This window comes from Erithacus rubecula, assembly GCF_903797595.1.
Source record: "Erithacus rubecula genome assembly, chromosome: 1".
Lineage (NCBI taxonomy): Eukaryota > Metazoa > Chordata > Aves > Passeriformes > Muscicapidae > Erithacus > Erithacus rubecula.
The window spans coordinates 34,092,269-34,110,782 of record NC_136658.1 but is presented as its reverse complement, the minus strand read 5'-3'; the positions used below and the strand labels follow the sequence as shown (position 1 = coordinate 34,110,782).

Genomic DNA, 18,514 nt, shown 5'->3' with positions numbered 1-18,514 from the left:
GTCTTTCACAGCTGAAAAATCTGGACTGATAGAAGGTCTCTTGCTGATCTCACTTGACTTTACTGTGTCTAACCACCTCTAGAGAACAGTGTAAGAGAAAGGTAGCTGCACAAACTACAACCATCCCTTCATTTGGTGGGCAGTGAAATTAAGTTAGAAAAGCTTTACCTCCTGCAGATGTAAGAAACAACCTCTGCAGATGTAGAAAACTATCATGAAATTTTTGAAATAGATAACAATGACAAAAAAGCAATGTACTCTTCCAACCATCCTTAAGAACATCAAGTCAGTTACCAAAGGATTTTGTACTGCAGTTTAATTTATATTAATTAATTAATCTATATTTGTTTCAAAAACTGTGATCCTTGAATGGCTGGTCAATTCTTAGGGGCTCCTCCTTTCTGTTTAGACTAGGCTCTTCAAGGCAGGGACTATTTATGGGTGGCTGTGCATGATACTCAGAAGACCTCTGTTGAGAACTTGTAGACACTACTAGACTTCAGTATTGAATGAAAAAAAAGACATTTTAAAATATTAAAAGATTTTCCAGGAAACAGTGATTTTCAGTCCCTCACGCTTAGTTTTGCCCTTTGCTAAATATTGCTGGAGAAGAGAATTCACTGATATTACTGCTTGCTTACTTGTGGCCTGAACGTATAATGCAGAGTCACAGTCTGGGTTTGTTTTCTTTTCTTTTCTTCTTTTTTTTTTTTTTTTTTTTTTTTGTCCTGACAGAAAGATTTCGGGATTTACTGCTTCTACATTCAAATCAAGATACAGAGATTCTGCCCATCTTTCAGCAGAGACGCTATCCCAAGTAAGTAAGATTGTCTTCTTGGGAGAAATCAAATCTCTATTTTCAGCGAGGGAGAGTAAAGCATTTATAGCAGTCTACATGCTTTGGTGCAAGGTCCTCAGGCAGAGCTGGATCAGTGTCTGATGGAGCTTTGTTTCTCTGTTGACACAGGTGGATGTTTTGTCAGGCTAATTCCCACTCTTGTCTTCTGGAATTCCATCAATAATGGTGACAGATTCCCTTAATTTTAACAGGCTTTCCTCTGAAAGCCTGCAAACACTAGGACACATTTTTTTTCTGCCTTTTTCAGGGGTATATGTTTGCCCTATATCCCTGAAGGGATCAAAAGAGTAGTGTTGAGTGTTAAGAGGTCTTGAATGTATTTTGTATCCTGGACATACCTCTTCTTTTTCCAAGTGACATACCTGAGTGAAACAATAAAAGCTCTTTTATATTGACTTGCTGTTACATTGACTAGAAGAAACAGTCACTTTCATCTTGAACAGAGGCAATGAAGGGGAAAAAAGAAGAAATAGTCCTCACATTAACCCTGACCAGAATGAACAATGAAAGAATGCAAGTGCAGGTGGACAAAGGGAGGAGATGGAAGAACGAATGTATGAAGACAGTCCCTCAATGATGATGGAAACAAGCAAATTTATTTATTTTAGTTATTATTGTTAGGAGGTTTCTGAAATAGATAAGAAGTCAGTGAAGCTAGGTATTCTCTTTAAATCTGATAATACAATTTTTTTTAAGAGCAGGCAATTAGAGAGGCTGAGTGCTGAAAGCCAGTCACCTCCTCACTGTGAATACTTGAAAATAAAAGCACTCAAGGATGAAATCCTGATTCTGAAAATGGTGAAGTTTTGCTTGAACTTTAAGGGAGACACAGTTTTATCCCCCCTCAATTTCTTGTTTGCATTGTCCATTTTCACTATATTACTGGAACACTGTGGAAGTACAATATATGAAATAGTGGAAGGCACCTTACGTGTATGGATTGATCTGCTTGTTTCATTAGGACTTCCATGAATTATTACTTTTCTCCTCATCCTTTGTTACCCTGGCAGTACTATGCTTTGCTTGGCTTAGACTATTTGATTTTTGGTGTGGATACTGTCAGACTGGTCTGAGAAACCAATTCATTGTCCTTCCTCAAAGAACAGACTTATCTGTATATAAATCATTCCTAAGATGTTTGACTTTCCATTTCATTACATTCAATTTATTGCTAGCATTCTTGGCAAAAAGTCTACTAATAATATTACACAATGTCAGATTCATGGGTAAATGAGTTGTCTGTTGTCTTCTGACAGAGGATGTTTTCAACTCTTGAAAGATCACAGAGCAAATGGCTTGTATGGAGCTCTGCTGCTGTTTGAAGTTACAGTGGCCTGGCATCACAAAAAGGATACATGTTTTCAGCCACATTACTTGGAAGGTTGATTGATTCCTCTAAAATACAAAAGTCAACCAAATTTTGGCACCTAACAAAAAAGAAGTTTGTGTATGTTCTTAAAAGCAATAGATTCTTGTTTATAGCATCATTAATTGGTGCAAATGTTAGAGAAGTTATCATATATTGCAACTCATTTAGAAACTGATTGAACACTTTCAACATATCCAAATGTCCCCAGGGAAATTGTCTTTTGAGCAAGGTACTTGTGTTCAGCAAAGTAGAAAACCTGTTTATCTTCATAATATATTTTATCTTATTCCCATATCATTTTTTCACCTTTCCTATTTTCATTTTCACTGAAGGGTCAGTTAACAGAAATTAAGTATTGAAGAGACAAATCTCATAAATCAGTGTCCCTTCATTGACTTCAGCTGAGCAGTGGCTGGTTGTGCTGCATTAGGATCTGAGCAGGAAGATCATTTTAATGAGATGTTGTCATAGGGCACAAACTGGAGCTTGTAATGATTAAAGAAATCCTAAGAATATTGAAGGTTAAAAATAGAAGAGAATTCTTAGTAGTGACTTAGCTGCATAGCTTGACGAAGCAGGGCTTAGTAGGTAGAAAGGATAAAAGTTTTCACATATCTAAGAGACAAATGTCCAAAGAAAGGAGATTGGATAGGAGGATGTTCAGCACCACTCAGGCACTCAGGATACTCAGAATTATTGCAATAAATATTAAAGGCTAAATGGGCAAACTATAATCCATCAACTTTTGGAAGAAATAGAAACCTTGGTGTTCTTGCCTAAATTATGTTCTTGTTCATTTATTACATTAAGACCTGAACTCTTTCCCAGGTTACAGCAGGATAATTTTGAGTGCCTGTTGTTCTCAGAGATGTTAATGCACTGGGATGGCTGGGAGAAATTTTCTAGAATATGCATGGACATTTTCCTGTATTTTCTGGGATAAATGTGTGACAGAAACATGCTTTGCCCTCCTAGCTGATGGAGAAATGTGGGATATTTTTATTGTCCTTGTGTTTGCTGGGCTTTATTTGGATAGCCTTGGCTTAGCCATGGAGCCAATACCTGCTCTGGCAAGCAGAGGAGACTATAGAGAGGCCTGATCTTACAAAGATCAAGTCTTACAAAGCCACACAGCACATCACCTTGACTTCTCAGCTGTGTGCCTGCAAGTCTCATGGCATCATGAGCACCAGTTCTCACCTGTGGGGTGGGATGCAGTGCTCTGCCAGCACGTGGGGACAGCACCCACCCAGCCAGCCCAGCCTGCAGTGCTTGGCCCCTCACTTCCCTTCACAGGGCTGCAGAAGGAGCTTGGCTCTGTCATGCTCAGTCTCATGCCTAGAGTGGAGTTTTTAATGAAACACACTGCCCTGCATGTAGCTATAGGTCACAGAACTAGGAAGAGCAGTCTAATCAGGCAAATCTTTTTGATTCCTCAAGTAACTAATGTGGTTCAGGAATCAGATGTCACTAACCCTCCCTTATCCACCTCATCTGGAAACTGACCTGTCCACAAAGAGAAATATTTTGGGGGGAAAACCTGTTTCCTTGCTGACATGAAGCCATTACCATGCCCACAAGGATTTGCATTCCTGAAACTAAGAATAAACCTGCAGCTGTGGGCTGCCAGATGGTTTGGGGTGCATAGCTGCTGCTGACATAGCCACCTGGGGAAAGCCCTCTGCACACAAAACAAGTGACAGACATATCTGCATCTCAGTCCTGCTCTCCATCACTCCTCAAGCCTGCTGAAGTCACTGAGGGGAGTTACTCCAACACAATCAGGTCTGTCAGCAAACCAAACTTTTGTCAACAAATCTTATCCTGGCTCCTTACTTTTCAAATGAGCATTACATAAAAAAACCTTTAAGGGTTTCACATCTAGCACATTTCTGCAGGAACTTTTCTCATGCCGGTATCCAGTTCTGGCTTTTCTTGCTTGCCAACTTTGCCAATGCCATTCCTACATGTTTTTTTTCACAGTTTCACTCACAAAATGCAAGAGCTGCTAGAGTGCAGCAGAGGCTGCACAGGATTGCTCCTGAGGAAGGCACTGTGCTCATGAATTTGGCTGCATGGTTGGTGGTAGCAGGGGCTTGGGTTGCTCCAACCCCTCAAGGTCTGGGGTCTTTCCTTGCTGTCTCCCCTCTGCTCCTGCCTGCCTGTGCTGTGTGCACCAGGGAAGGATGTGCAACTGCCTTGAGGTGCCAGGGAGAAGTGCCACTTGTCACTGGGCCTGATAATGTCAAAAGAATAAAACAAACCCAAAAGAGCAGAATGATAAGGGAAGTGGTAAAAAGAAGTGCAAGGGTGAGAAATTAGGTTGATGGGTGAATAAGGCAGGAGAGAGGCTGACATGGCACAAAACAGCATTAAAGAGGGATGTGCCAGAAATGCTACTGGCATTACAAGGTTTTTAGCAGGCTTTTTTTTTCTGTCTAGAAGTTACTTGACAGTTCAGCTGTCCTTTATATTTTCAAGTTATTGCTGAAATCCTCACACAAATATGTGGGTTTTTTTAGACGGATTATTTGCTTTTTTTTTCCCCCCTTCAGAAATATTTGCAGTTTTCACTCTTATCTTCTGTGAGTTTGGTTAAAAAGTTTTTGGATGATTCAGAGATTTTAAGAACAGAAGGAGCAGTTCCAGCTAATGTTCCAGCTAATTTGAGTCCCTTCTTAACATAAGCCATAGAGCATTACTGATAATCCCTGCAGCAAGTTTTTCATTCAGCCAGAGCAGGAATTTAGAATCAAATTGAGATGTTAAAAACTGGAAAACTCATAAGCCTTTAGATCAACTTGTTTCAGTTGTCAGTTATTTCACATGTGATGTTTTTTAACTTCACTTTCCAGTTTCTGTACCATTTTCTGCTGAACAAGAAAGTCTTGTATCATCTGAAGTGACACCTCCATACAAAAGGGTGGAGGCCAGTTTAAAACTTGCCCTTCTCTTGAACAAAATAAATAATTTCTTGCAGGGTAAGGCTTACTAAAAAGATCTCTCTGCCAAAATTTAAAAACCTTTCAAAAGTATTCCCACTTATTTTTTAAAACAAACCAAAATAAACAAAATTAAATAATTTTTTAAAGATTAAAAAAAAAATAAACAAAACAAGAAAAAGGCAGGAATGAAGAAAAACAAAATTTTGGTGGCTGTTTCCATAATGTGCACATAAAGAAATAACAGTACTTCTTTGTAGTCAAATAGGGAGACAATCTAAACTCATAAATTTGACTGTATAAGAAATAAATCCTTTCTTTAAATGGAATGACAAAGTCTTGAATTTTGGAGAAAAAAATGAACTTAGAACCTAGCACATATGATGAAATAATATTCCAAGTACATTGACTTTCCATCAGTCATAAAGTTACAAACCATTCTTTGGCATATATTCACAGTAAATTAAGGTAGTTTTCTGTGTATGCACAAAAATGCTGGTAATTTTCATGTCACAAAAAATCCCAGAAAATACAGGATCATGATTTATATTATATGAATGTATCTTCAAATACATATTTGTGAAGGTCATCTTTGAAAAGCTGCTGAAAAGTTTTCACCTCAAACAAAGCTAAATGTTGTTATTCAGTTCTCATTTGAGAAGTCTAGACAAATAGACGGCAGAAAGTTAGTGCCCTCCCTAAACCATTGTGTCTTCTGCTTCCCAATTTCTATTCATTCTAATGATAATGGATCTGTAATGGATCTGTGGCAATTTCCTACAGCTTGAGATCTGAGCCAAGAAACAGATAAAATTTCATAAATAATACCCCAGGAATAAAACTCCTGTCTGTTTTGCAGCTGTCTTAAGAACATTTTTCTTTTTAGAGGAAAATAATTAGAGTCTAGCTGAAGAAAGTAATGAGTTGTGGCTGCTGGAAGTGATGCTGCTCCATCAGTGCATCCACTGAGATTCCTTTGAATCACAGACTGAAACATGCACGAGAGCAGCTAGCAGGATCATGGCCTAGAAACCCCATATAGTATGCACAAGGAACAAAGGCAACATCTTCCCTGATGTTCTTCAAAGGGAAAAATTGTGACCTCTGTGTTCATGACTGAGTCTTCATTGCAAAGACAAAGAGATTTTTAATTTTACAAAGAGGTGGAGAACTTTTATGGAGTGGTTTTCTATTAAAGGCTTCCTGTAAACTGCTTTACAAAAGATGTCCTCTTGTTAGGAAAAACTCCTCTTGAGGAAAAACTGAGGCATGGGACTCTGATGTGAGTTATCAGCATCATCCAGGAACAATTCTTCTTGGGATGAGACCAGAAATAGAAATCAGGTCTTCCACAGTCATTCCAGTTGTGTGCAGTTGGCTCTCTCATCTGAAATAACATCTGTCCTGTTTTCCACTGCAAAAACACATGGCCTGCCCATATTGCTGAAATCAAATGGGAAAGTGCCAAATTAAGGAGTCTTTCAGAAGTGCCCACACAAGCACTTTTAATGCTTTGTGTAGCATTGTACATGAAGCATGATAATTACTGGTTTTGAAATGCTCCAAGATTTATTTCAAAATGCAGGCTAGAAGCAAACTATCTCATCATCAGTCAGAGTCCTCAGAAGCCTGAGTTTCAGAGAATTTTGATGACTTGATTAAAATAAGAGACTTGCTTAAGGAATCTGGAATGACCTTTAAAAGAAATTCAAGCTTTTTATAGAGAAGAATATTTAAGGGGGTTGAGATTTTATGTCTTTTTAAAATTCTTTTTTATTTTTTAATGTGACTTTTTGCAGTGATAACCCCTTAACACCTTGTTCTGTAGAGTTTACAAACCAGTGCAAGGCTGAGCTCCGTGACAATAAAACCTCCATTCTAAGTAAAGTGCATTTCCCTGTCATTAGAGATTTTTATGAAATCGAAAGAAAAGTAGCAATGGGGTAGCTGGTAGCTGTTCATTATAAAGAGCAGTCATGTTATAGGAGTAAAAATGCAACTATTGGATCTAAATTTTTTTAGAACTGGAATGAAAAGAGAGAGAAGGAGGACAATAATTCATACTGTGTGTTACATCTTTGAGCTCAGATTCTACAAAGATCTCATGTGGACCCATCCAGATAATATCAAATGGGACCAAGTCAGTATCTTGAAATATTAGGACTACATTTTAAACTAAGATATGGGTCATAAATTCCTCGAGACATAGGCTATATTTGTTCAGAGTACTGCAGTAACTTGCAAAAAAAGGCCACTTTTGTTCTGTTTCCAAAAGCCTTGAGTTCATGTAACAACAGCACAGAGTGAACCAGTCCCCTTAAAGTCAAGGGGAATTTGGCTGCTAATTTCACCAGGGCTCAGACCTGAAACCTGAGGCACAAATCTTTCTAGGTAGAAAAATGTGGCGGGAGGAAAAATAAATATTTGTGCAGCAACTTACATACATATTCTCTTTTAAGTACCAAGCATTCTAGAATTCTGCTTGAACTTACCTGTTTATCATAGCACAGTTGTGGCTCATTAGCAGGCATGTATTGTTTTATGCAAAACATTGTGACAATCCCAGTTGAGAATGGGAAAGCGCAGACTGAGAATAAAAGAGGATTAAAGCTTTCTCAACTTTTGGGAGATGAATCCATTCAGGGAATGGGTTAAGACAAATCAATAGAGTTAGTTTTCATTTGACTATCTGGGAGTATGAGCATAGTTCTTGATAAATCTTACCAATTAATTGATACATCCATGTCTACTACTGAGCAGCATCATGAGACTGTGGGGAATTATCTGCCACTAGATATCTTGAGGGATGTTTTTTAAAACAAGTCAAACAGAAGTTGTAGTAGTTTGATGCTGAAATTATTAGTGAGGTTCTTTGATTGATTATGTAAGAGAGTTAAAAGGATCCCTTCCGCCCTTAAATCCAATTTTATCCCAGTTTTAAAAATAATGGCTTATATTAGTTTAAAAAAAGTAGTTTCACAATTACCATAGTTACAGAAATCCAAGCACCAGGCTCTGGAAAAGAGGAAAAACAAATGCTAAAGAATTTTGGTTGTTGACAGAAGTAATTTCCTCCTGGATGCAGCAGTCCTGTGCAGCCTTCTCCAGGTGAACCTGCTTGAGCTGGGAGGGTTGGACTAGATGATCTCCAGAGGTCTCTTCCAACTCCAGGCACTCTCTGGCTCTGTGATTCCATGTGATTCTGGATAAAAGGGAACAGCACCATTCATTCACTCCTATACACCTACCTGCACATTAACATTTTTATTCTTGGCCCCTTTCTTTCAGTGAGGCACCCCAAGGCTGTTTTCTTTCATGGAAACTGGTAAAGGAGGCAATATCTTTGATTGGTGTTTTGTTAGTAAGTCTTGGTGGAAAAGGGAGAAAAGAAAGATTCCAGCTATAAAAAGGGGCAAAATGGACAATATTATGCCCTTAAACATCTGGAGAAAAAAAACCAAAACAACTGCCTGCTGTGTCATCCTTTGTGCTTCATGTAAGGCATAAGCCATAAATGTACTTCCTGATCTTTAACAATATAGAAATTTATCAACACTCATTGCAGTTCTGGCCATTTGCCAAATAGGTTTGAAGATGCAGGTAAACTGTCAGATTAGCATTTCATGTGTACCACAAGTGTCTCTTCACTTTAATACTGCAGAGGAGAGGAAAGTACAAACGTTACAAATATTCAAGACAAAGAAGATTGTTACAGTGTTCTACTTTTGCATAAAATGGACAAGAATGGTTTGTTATTTTCAGGACAGGAGCCTGGGTTTCAGTTTTAGCAGCCTTTTGGCACATGGCACTGGTGGAGTGGTTCAATTCTGAGTGCCAGGCTCTTTAATCTATATGTAAGGGAGACACTTCACAATTCTTTTCCATGGAACATGTTGGCCTTTAAACTCTTGGTGTCAGAGGTGGCAACAGGCCCATGTTGATCCAACAGCCATTCCCTGTCTCTTGAGAGTAATATATAGGAGACCTGGGCTGGGGGATGCCAAGAGGACCACCCTGAATTGAGCATCTGCAAATAAACACGTCGGCCCCATTTCATGGAGGAAGCTGTCTCAGCATCTGGGCTAGAGCTTAGCTCAGAACTATGAAGTCAAAATGAACTATGAAGTCAAATTTGGCAGTGGTGGAAAAGCTGTCTCATCCTATAGTATGTTATTGTAGATGTTAATCATCCTCAGTCATGAGGACAGGAGTTGGCTGCTGGTTGATTGTGCACAGTGGGCCAAGCCTAGCCCCAAGGAAACTTCTTCTATGACCTTGTCAAGTGGTTTGCACAAATCACAAGTGCTTTTGAATGGCCAGACAGCTGGCAGCTGGAAAACATTGTTAGCAGCTGCAGGACTGCAACAGCCCGTGATATTAGCTGCCAAATCCTTTCTGATTGTTGCCTAATCAGCTGGCTGAGGCTGTTCACAAACAGAATTGGAGACTAAATAAAGTTTGGAGATAAGTCCAAACACAAAAGCTGTGTACTGATTTGTTGGATGGTGAAGATAAATTTGGTGATATTCAGAGTTCCTGGTTGTTGTTTTTTTAACAGAAGATTTTTGTGGGTTACAGGTTTGCATAAAATTATTATTCTAAGCATCTGCACCTAATGTGAGGCATCATGTGTGTCAAATGAGGTGATTAGTGAGCATTTTTGTTGTATCAAGGATGTGGTGACAATTTTTCTTCCCTTAAAGCAATGAGAGAAGGTGTCTTACAGGCACCAACCAGAAAGAAAAGATATGAAAATCATTTGCTTTAGAGCCTAATAACTTTCACATAACACTTCGCTTTATGTCTTAATTATCCGTTGCTGTCAAGGTATCTTTATAAAATAAGGTTTAAATTAAATTTGTGTGGGGTTGAAAGCCATGTAGAATCAAACTCTCATTTAAAAACCAAACATTTGAAACTTTCTCACTCCCCTGGGAGCAAAATTGCTGCCTACTCCAAGAACCCCCACAGCATCAGGATCAATCTTCTTAACCCAAGTCCTCTTGACCAATATGAAAATGGTTACTTACATTACAAGTGTTCTCTGTATCTTTTCTGGTTTCAAAAAAATACTCAGAAGTGTCATAGGAAAGCAAAATGCCTGAGGGTTTCCAAGGTTTTGTTTTCCCTCTGCATTGTGCATCATGATGTTACGTAAGGATATTATAGCTTTGGATTTCCATTCATTGCATACTGTGTATTCATGATTAAAATAGGTTTTCTAGGAACCTTAGTGTTGGTGATTTCTAATATTCTTAAGGTTTAATGAGTTCCTCTTTTGACAAATTACCTGAACAGATTGAATATTTTCATTATATTGAAACAATTTTGAAAGTCTTACAGTAGATTAAATTATTGTTTTATTTGCATGGATAGCTGAAGTCTCCTAAACAATATTTGAAATGCAGACATGCATTTACAGTGATTTCTTGATTCCTTCTGAAAATACTTTTGAAAGCTATTTGTGCAGTTGTTTTTTTTCCTGTGCCTTAGTTCCTAATGTTGTTAGGGAAAATACAGCAGTGAAAGTGCCTGTTGACAATTTCTCCATCACGTGGTTCTCTTTTACCAGAACAAGCAAAGAAGTGGTGGCAGAACTGAGCCATTCATTTTCTTGTGTTTCAACTTGCACAAGGCAAATCGGGCAGATGTGATGTTATCATGTGAAGAAATCACAAACCTGATGTTCTGGTCATTTGGGCATTGTGAAGATGAAACTCTGTGTTCTTAATAATACACCCAGAGTACCTCCTGCCACTGCAGTTTTCAAGGGAGCTGTCTCTAGGATTTCAGCACATCACTCCATGAGTAAGAGTCTGAAGGGCCTTGGAGAGATCCCACTCACTTTGCTCAAATCTAGGAAACTGCCACTTCATTCAGGCTGGTATAAGGTAAACTCTAGAGTTGTGAACCGAACCCAGGCTTTCCATAACTTTTTAGTATAAGTTGGAAGAAACACTAGCAAGTACCCAAATCTATTTATTAGGGTGATACAGGGAGCAATTCAGTGTCTGTGCCAGTGTTTTTGAGTGCTGCTGTCCTGAAGGATCCCTGCTAGTCTGTAACCAGTGTAATAGTCATTGGTTACATATTTAAGTTATGCCAGAGTGAAATGCTGTGCTGCTTTCCATCCAGAAAAAGCAGACTTTCTGTGAAGGGCAGCTGTTACATGCCTGTAATGAATTTAGCAGGGCCAAGGCCTTTATTAAACAGCTCTTTATTAATGGGGGGTCACAGGGAGTAGGCCCTACGCCTGCTGCTGCTGCTGCCAGGCAACGCCGGGAGGAGGTCCTGCCGATCCCGACGAACGTAGGGATGGGAGTCTCAGCCTCACGGACACGTCCGAGATCTCAATAGTGGCTCATTGGTCTGGGGGTGTCATTCTTCTTAACTGCCCTTAAGGTTGTGGTGATTAAACAGTTACAAAGGACATATTGCAGGTGACTTGGCTTGTTAGTTGAGATGATCTGTGAACTTGGGTTTGGTGTTGGTTGACTATTTTTGTGAATCTTTTCTTCAACAACAACTTCCAGTAATGGTGGTACTGGGAAACTTCTGGAGATTTACATATAGGGTGTGGCTAACTTGATAGGCAGGCAGCAGCAGGCCGGAAATGAGGTAAGGGAAAGGGCGGAAATGGTAAGGCCGGAAATGAGGTAAGGGGAAGGGCGGAAGGAGGAAGTAACTGGGATAGGGGAAATACAATAAACCAGGGTTTGAATTACATAGGGACTACATTTAACTGGGGAAAAGAACATAACAACTTGATCAAAGAACCAACAAACGAATGAGTGGATAGAATGATAAGGTAAGCAACAATCTTTTTAACTCTTCTAGCAATGTTGTTTTATGGTTTCAGCTAAGACTTTTTACCACAATCCCCCTCTTTCTCTTTGATCGGGTCTTTGACCCGCATCAAATCACAATTTTCGGTTTCTTGGGGGTATAATTTTTGTAGTTCTAGAAATTGGTTTAAAATTTCTTTAGCTGAATCATGTTCTGGGTTTTGGGTTCCGATCATCAAAATTTTAGCTCTCGTTTGATCAGTCATATTTCTTATACTGGTTTGTATAGTGGTATTTATAAGCCTAATTAGGCATGGGAGTAGGCATGGTAAAAATAAAAAGCTTATGACTGCACTTGCAACTAAAAAGACTACTTTTTTCCACCATTTATTTTTTAGGGACCAGAAGTCATCCCACCAGCTAGTGTCCATTAGAGGGGTCCATTGTTGGTTTCCTACATATGCTATTTTTCGGATTTCTTTAGATATGTTTCGTATTACTTCGCTTTTATCATCAATTTCCAGGCAGCATTCGGATGTATTAAATTTTCCACAAATACCTCCTTCATCAGCCAATAAATAATCTACTGCAAGCCGAATTTGATAGACCACTGCTCGGGTCTGAGTTAACTGTTCGGTAATGTGGTCTAATGCGAGGGCTGTTCGATTAGATATTATTTCTAATACTGCTTGGAGTCTGATGATTCGGTTCAGCATATAAATGGGAGTACGGTATCCCCACGACCCATCCTGTGCCCACGTAGCTGGCCCATATACTTCCATGATGCGTTCAGGTGTCCACACTTGTCCCTTCCATTTTTGAGTACTTCCTAAATTAATCATACTCCTTTTCTTTCGGTTAGCCTTTTTCAAATCATCGTACAAGGGAATTCCTAATTTAGACCCCGAATTTTTGGGAAGTAGGAAGAATGAAGGTTTTATAATCCCAATTGTACAGCTCCCGGCCCAATCTCCTGGAAGATTGGTATATGCAGTGTCTCCGCATATCCAGAATAGATACTCGGGTGCTGTCTAAAAGGTTTGGTTGGTTTCGGTGGGACATGACCAATACTTGGATAATTCCTCTAATCCCCAAAAGGGATTTATTTTCTTTCCAGCACATTCATGTAAATCATATCCTTCGTGATAAACACATCCTTTTTCCTTTTGGTGTATTGTCCAATATTTGTTTGGCTCCTTAGGTATCCACCTTATAATTGACTTTTTTATAGTTAGGTACCTTTTGCAGGGCATAGTTCCTACAAATGTTCTATATGGGTTTCCAACTCTTTTAATACATTCTTCTCCAATAGGTTTATATTTTAAATTCCATTGTTCTTTCTTTCATTTTTGCTTAGGTAATTGAGATGTTTGGTTAGTTTGCTTCCATTTTAGAATTTCCAATGGGCTTAAACTGATCCCTTCCCATGGCCAAATCTCAGACATTTGTGTATTACCGCATACCCAGCAATTGGTTATATTTAATTCTTTACTAATTCTTTCAACTAAATCTATGAATAAATTTTTCCCTAAAGGTATTTCCAATTCGTTTTCCTTTTTGGTATTTATTACTAATTGTTTTTCTTTGATCAAATCTATTAATTCTCCTTGATTATTCTCATGTTCAAAGCAAAACCAGGCTTCCCCTATAGGACATTCTCCGAGCAACCGCTGCCGAAAAGTGGCAGTATTCTTAGCATCCAATACGTTTTTCCACTTCTTGACAAGTGGAGATCTGGGAATGATTGAAACAGCTGGGATTCACGTTGGTGTGAATTCTTATTAGGGACTCTTGGGTCTCCCCATCATATATCCGATGGTAACACTTGCTGCATTTAACCTCTTCGCTGCTTATCAGGTTATTTGTTAGCAAGGCCAGCAACACTCCTCTCAAGAGTCCGGTATGAACTGCTTTCAGTCTCACCCGGGCTTGCCTCTTGGAGGTGGGGGTCCCCTTAGGTAAGATTTTACTTTCCCAGAGTTCTCTCATCCCCTTTTTATACTAATTTAGATGTTTTTAGAAAGTGTTCTGTAGGGGAATTGGTCTTTATGGTTTGGCAACTTCTAATTTGAGGATTTCGACAGAGGATTGAATGATACTTACAATCGGAGAAGGATGTATGATACAGCAATTTGTAACAACAAGAACTTTAGTGAACTACTGGGAACTTGAAAGACTACTGCAGGTGTGCAACAACAACGTTATAACAACAACTAGAGTTAACATAAACTGCGTACAGTAACACTTTGCTTTCAAATTGGAACTGTCTAAGTCTTTTCAGCTGTCTTTTTCTTTTCGCTTAAACTTAAGTTGGAGGTCTGTAGTTCCTTTTGTAATGGTCCATTCAGGTGCCTTTGGCTGAAATACTGTGGAGTCCGATTCACCAGGGGGAGGTGGAATTGGTCCTTAATTTGTGATATGTGAGTCCAACCTTTTTCTTTTGTTCTTACAGCAGTGTGTGTAGTTAGGAGGACTAGGAAGGGGCCTTCATACCTAGGAGATAGAGATGTGTGACTTAAGGATTTAACAAGAACCCAGTCCCCAGGGTTGATCTGATGAGCATTTGAATCTAAGGGAGAGGTTTGGGGCAGGTATCCTTTTTTCTTTAGTTGCTCTATTGTTCTTCCAATGATTCTTAAATACTCTTGGGTGGCAGCTTCTCCTTCTAGATAGTTTGCAGAGCTAAAAGGGGGTAATTAAAAAGGGAAGCCCAAACATCATTTCATAGGGTGAAACTCCTATGTCTGCACGCGGTCTGGTCCTAATGCGTAATAGGGCAAGAGGTAGGCATTTGAGCCAATTCATTTGGGTCTCTTCAATTAATTTTGTTAATACATTTTTCAAGGTTTTGTTCATTCTTTCTACTCGGCCGGAACTTTGGGGATGCCATGGAGTATGCAACCTCCATTTCATTCCCAGTGCTTCAATGACTCGATGTAATATATGTGACGTAAAATGTGGGCCTCTATCAGAATCGATGTGATTAATTAATCCATATCTAGGAATAATTTGTTCAAGGATTATTTTTATGACCACTTCTGAGGTTTCTTTAATAGTGGGGAAGGCCTCCACCCAATGGGTAAGATGGTCCACAATAACTAATAAATGTTTATATTTTTGAACTGGGGGCATTTCGGTGAAGTCAATTTGAACACTTTGAAATGGTCTTAATGCTAATTCCCTTCCCCCATATTCAATTTTTCGCATAACTTTTTGATTAGCTTTTGGCAGATTAAACACCCTTTAGTTATTGATTTAGCCAGATTATATATCCCAATACAAAAATTTTCTCTGAGGAAGTGGTCACATAATCCTTGAACACCCCAGTGGGTCAGTTCATGGATTTCTGCCAATACCTTTTTGGCTAGACTTTTGTTTAAAAATTTGCGCCCATCTTTCATTACCCATTCTCCTTGATTTCCTTGATGTATTTTTAACTTTTTTATTATCTTTAACTCTTCTTCACTAAAAATGGGCTTTGTAATTTGTGATTTCTCTGGTGTCTCATTTAATTTAAAGACTTCTATAGGCCCTTCGGAACTTAATGAGACTTCTTTGGCTATTTTGTCAGCATACCGATTTCCTCTTTCTTCTAAGGTATTTCCCTTTTGGTGCCCTCTTATGTGCACAACTGCAATTTCTGTTGGTTTGAGCAAGGATTCTAATACGGATTTTATTAAGGTTTTATGTACCAAATCTTTCCCCTTTGAGTTTAAATACCCGCGTTCTGCCCAGATTTTTCCAAATGTGTGGACTATTCCAAATGCATATTTTGAATCAGTGTAAATGGTTCCTGGTTTTCCTTCTAATGAGTCTAGACCTCTTTTAACGCATAGATCTCACAACATTGTGCAGACCAATTGGATGGTAGCTTCCCCTTTTCTATCACTTCTAGCTCTTTTCCTTCTGCTCTTTTTACTACTGCATACCCAGATACCCTTTTTCCATCTACTACTCTAGATGAACCATCGGTAAACAATACTTCTCCATATGGCAACGGTGTACTTTGTAGATCTTCCCTTACTTTGGTTTGGAAATTTATAAACTCCAGGCAATTGTGCTCTAGCTCTGGCAAGGGTTCCCCTGAGAGAAATTGAGCCGGATTAATACTTTTAGAGGTGGCCAATTCTAAATTACTTGCATTCATTAATATAATTTCATATTTTAGTATTCTGGCTTCTGTTAGCCATTGCTGGGCCCCTTGGCTGAGGATAGTCTTAATATCATGTGGAGTATATACTTAAGTTTTCCCTGAAATGTCAGTTTTTGTGCGTCCTCTATCAAAATTACTGCAGCCGCAATTGCTTGGAGACATAGTGGCCATCCTTTGCTACTGGATCTAATAATTTAGAGAGGTAAGCTATTGGCTTTCGACAACCCCCCCATTCCTGAGTTAGTACACCGTAAGCTACTCCCCCTTCAGTGTTCGTGAATAGTTCAAACTCCTTGTGAGATCTGGTAAACTTAGGACTGGGGGCCGAAGATAATTGCTCTTTTAATTCTTCTAATTGTTTTCGTCTTGTGCAGTCCATTTATGGGTTCAGGGTTTACTAATTTTTCATAAAGAAATTTTACACTTTGAGTATATTTGTCTAACCATAATTACAGTATCCAAACAAGCCTAAAAGTTTTCGAATGTCATGTTTAGTTTTGGGGTCGAAATGGCTAGTATGCCTGAAATTCTTTCGGGGCTTTAACTTTTTGTATCCATTCCAATTATAGGACCAAGGTATGTCACTTCTGGTTCAACGAACTGCAATTTGTTCCGGGATACTTTAGACCCTTTTCTCCCAGAAAGTTAAGGAGTTTTATACTAGTTGTTCTAACTAGCTGTTGTTCTTTTCCAGATATTAACAAATCATCTACATATTGGAGGATTCGTGTCTCATTTTCAGGGGTGAACTGGTCTAATAGTTCTTCTAGAGCCTGTCCGAAAAGATTGGGGGACTCAGTAAATCCTTGAGGTAGACGGGTCCACCTTAATTGTTGTTTTCTCTTCCCTCCTGGGTACTCCCACTCGAATGCAAACCAGTCACGGCATTCTTCTGCTAGCGGACACGCCCAAAAGGCATCTTTTAAATATATGGTGGTGAACCATGCATGTTCCCTGGGAATTTTACTCAACAGAGTGTAAGGGTTAGACACCACAGGATGTCTAGCGATGATTTTTTTATTAATTTTTCTCAAATCCTGGACTAATCTATATTTTCCCTCTGCCTTTTTGACTGCTAAAATTGGGGTGTTATGGGGGGACATGCATGGTTCTAACACAACCTTCCGCCAGAAGGTGGTCTATAATTGGGGCTAGTCCTTCTCTACCCTGTTCTGATATTGGTACTGTTTTACCTTGACTGGGTAGTTCCTTCTTGCATTTGCACTTTATTGGCGTGATGTCTAAAAAGCCAGTTTTCCCTTCTTCTGCCCATACTTGGGGATTGATTTCACTTATATCTCTTTCGGTCAATTTCATAATACGCACACCATCCTCCCATTTTCTGGAATAACTGCTATTCCTAACTTAACTTGTAATCTCTCCCTAACAAATTCTTTGCTAAATGTGGTAAATAAATCATCTCTGCCACACACTGTTTAAAGTTTCTTTTAACTCTACTCCTTCAATTATTGGTGCTTTGAAGGGGTGTCCCTTCTCTCCTATTACTTCGCACGTTCGATTACTAATATTGACTCCTACTGGAAGATCTTTCAAACTGGGACCGATCAGCTCCCGTGTCAACTAAGAACTCAAAACTTAAATTCTGGGGACCACATTGAGGTTTATCAAGGGCTCATCTAGAGTTTTCATTGGGTCCCCTAAAGGAAGAGCCCCTGACACCCTAATCTTCCCCTCTCAGAATCTTTTCTAAATTTCCTGTTCTTTTTCAATTGCTTCATCGATGGCAATCTTTTTACAGTACCTTTTGAGATGACCCACTTCACCACAGTAATAACATCTGCCTGAAATTTCCGACCTTCTGCCAAGGGTTGGCATTAGAACCTCCTGCGCCTGGCGCAATCTTAGGTTCTCCTTCTCTAGATCACATGGCTTCTCTAGCTTATTTCCAGTTGCATTTAATACATTCTCTAGCTATCGCTACCATCACTCGGGCGTTCGATTTCGCTTTCTCCTCTTCCCTTCTCAGATACACCCTTAGAGCCTCTTTAAGTAGTTCATTTATCCCTTTTTCCTGCCAGTCTTCCATCTTTCTAATTTCCTTCGGATGTCAGGCCAAGATTTGGTGACAAAATGTACTCTTAATACTGCTTGGCCATCCGGACTATCAGGATCTATACTAGAGTACAGCTGAAAGTTCTTCCTTAACCGATTTAACCACGCGGATGGGGTTTCATCTTTTCTTGTACTGCTCCAAAGGCCAATTTGGTGTTACTTTGGCGAGGAACAGACTCTCTTATTCCCTCACTATTAAAGCTCGATAGTCAATCATATTCCGCCTCCCTCTTCTTGGTTTGGGTTCCATCCCGGGTCTGTGAGAGGTAGTTTATAGTCACCCGGTGGTCCTTGCCGGTTTTCCCTCTCCCATAGCGTAGGCCGGCTTTCTCT

At 39.3% G+C, this 18,514-nt stretch overlaps 1 protein-coding gene across 4 annotated transcripts in view; it reads left to right on the top strand.

Annotated features, from left to right (window-relative positions):
- NOX4 (NADPH oxidase 4) overlaps positions 1 to 18,514 on the top strand; it is a 121,840-nt gene that overhangs the window by 61,124 nt on the left and 42,202 nt on the right. For all 4 annotated transcript variants that reach the window (XM_079304331.1, XM_079304332.1, XM_079304330.1 and 1 more), the window contains one exon: positions 736 to 817. In XM_079304331.1, the coding sequence (XP_079160457.1) occupies positions 736 to 817 (82 nt within the window). The remainder of the gene's footprint in view (positions 1 to 735; positions 818 to 18,514) is intronic.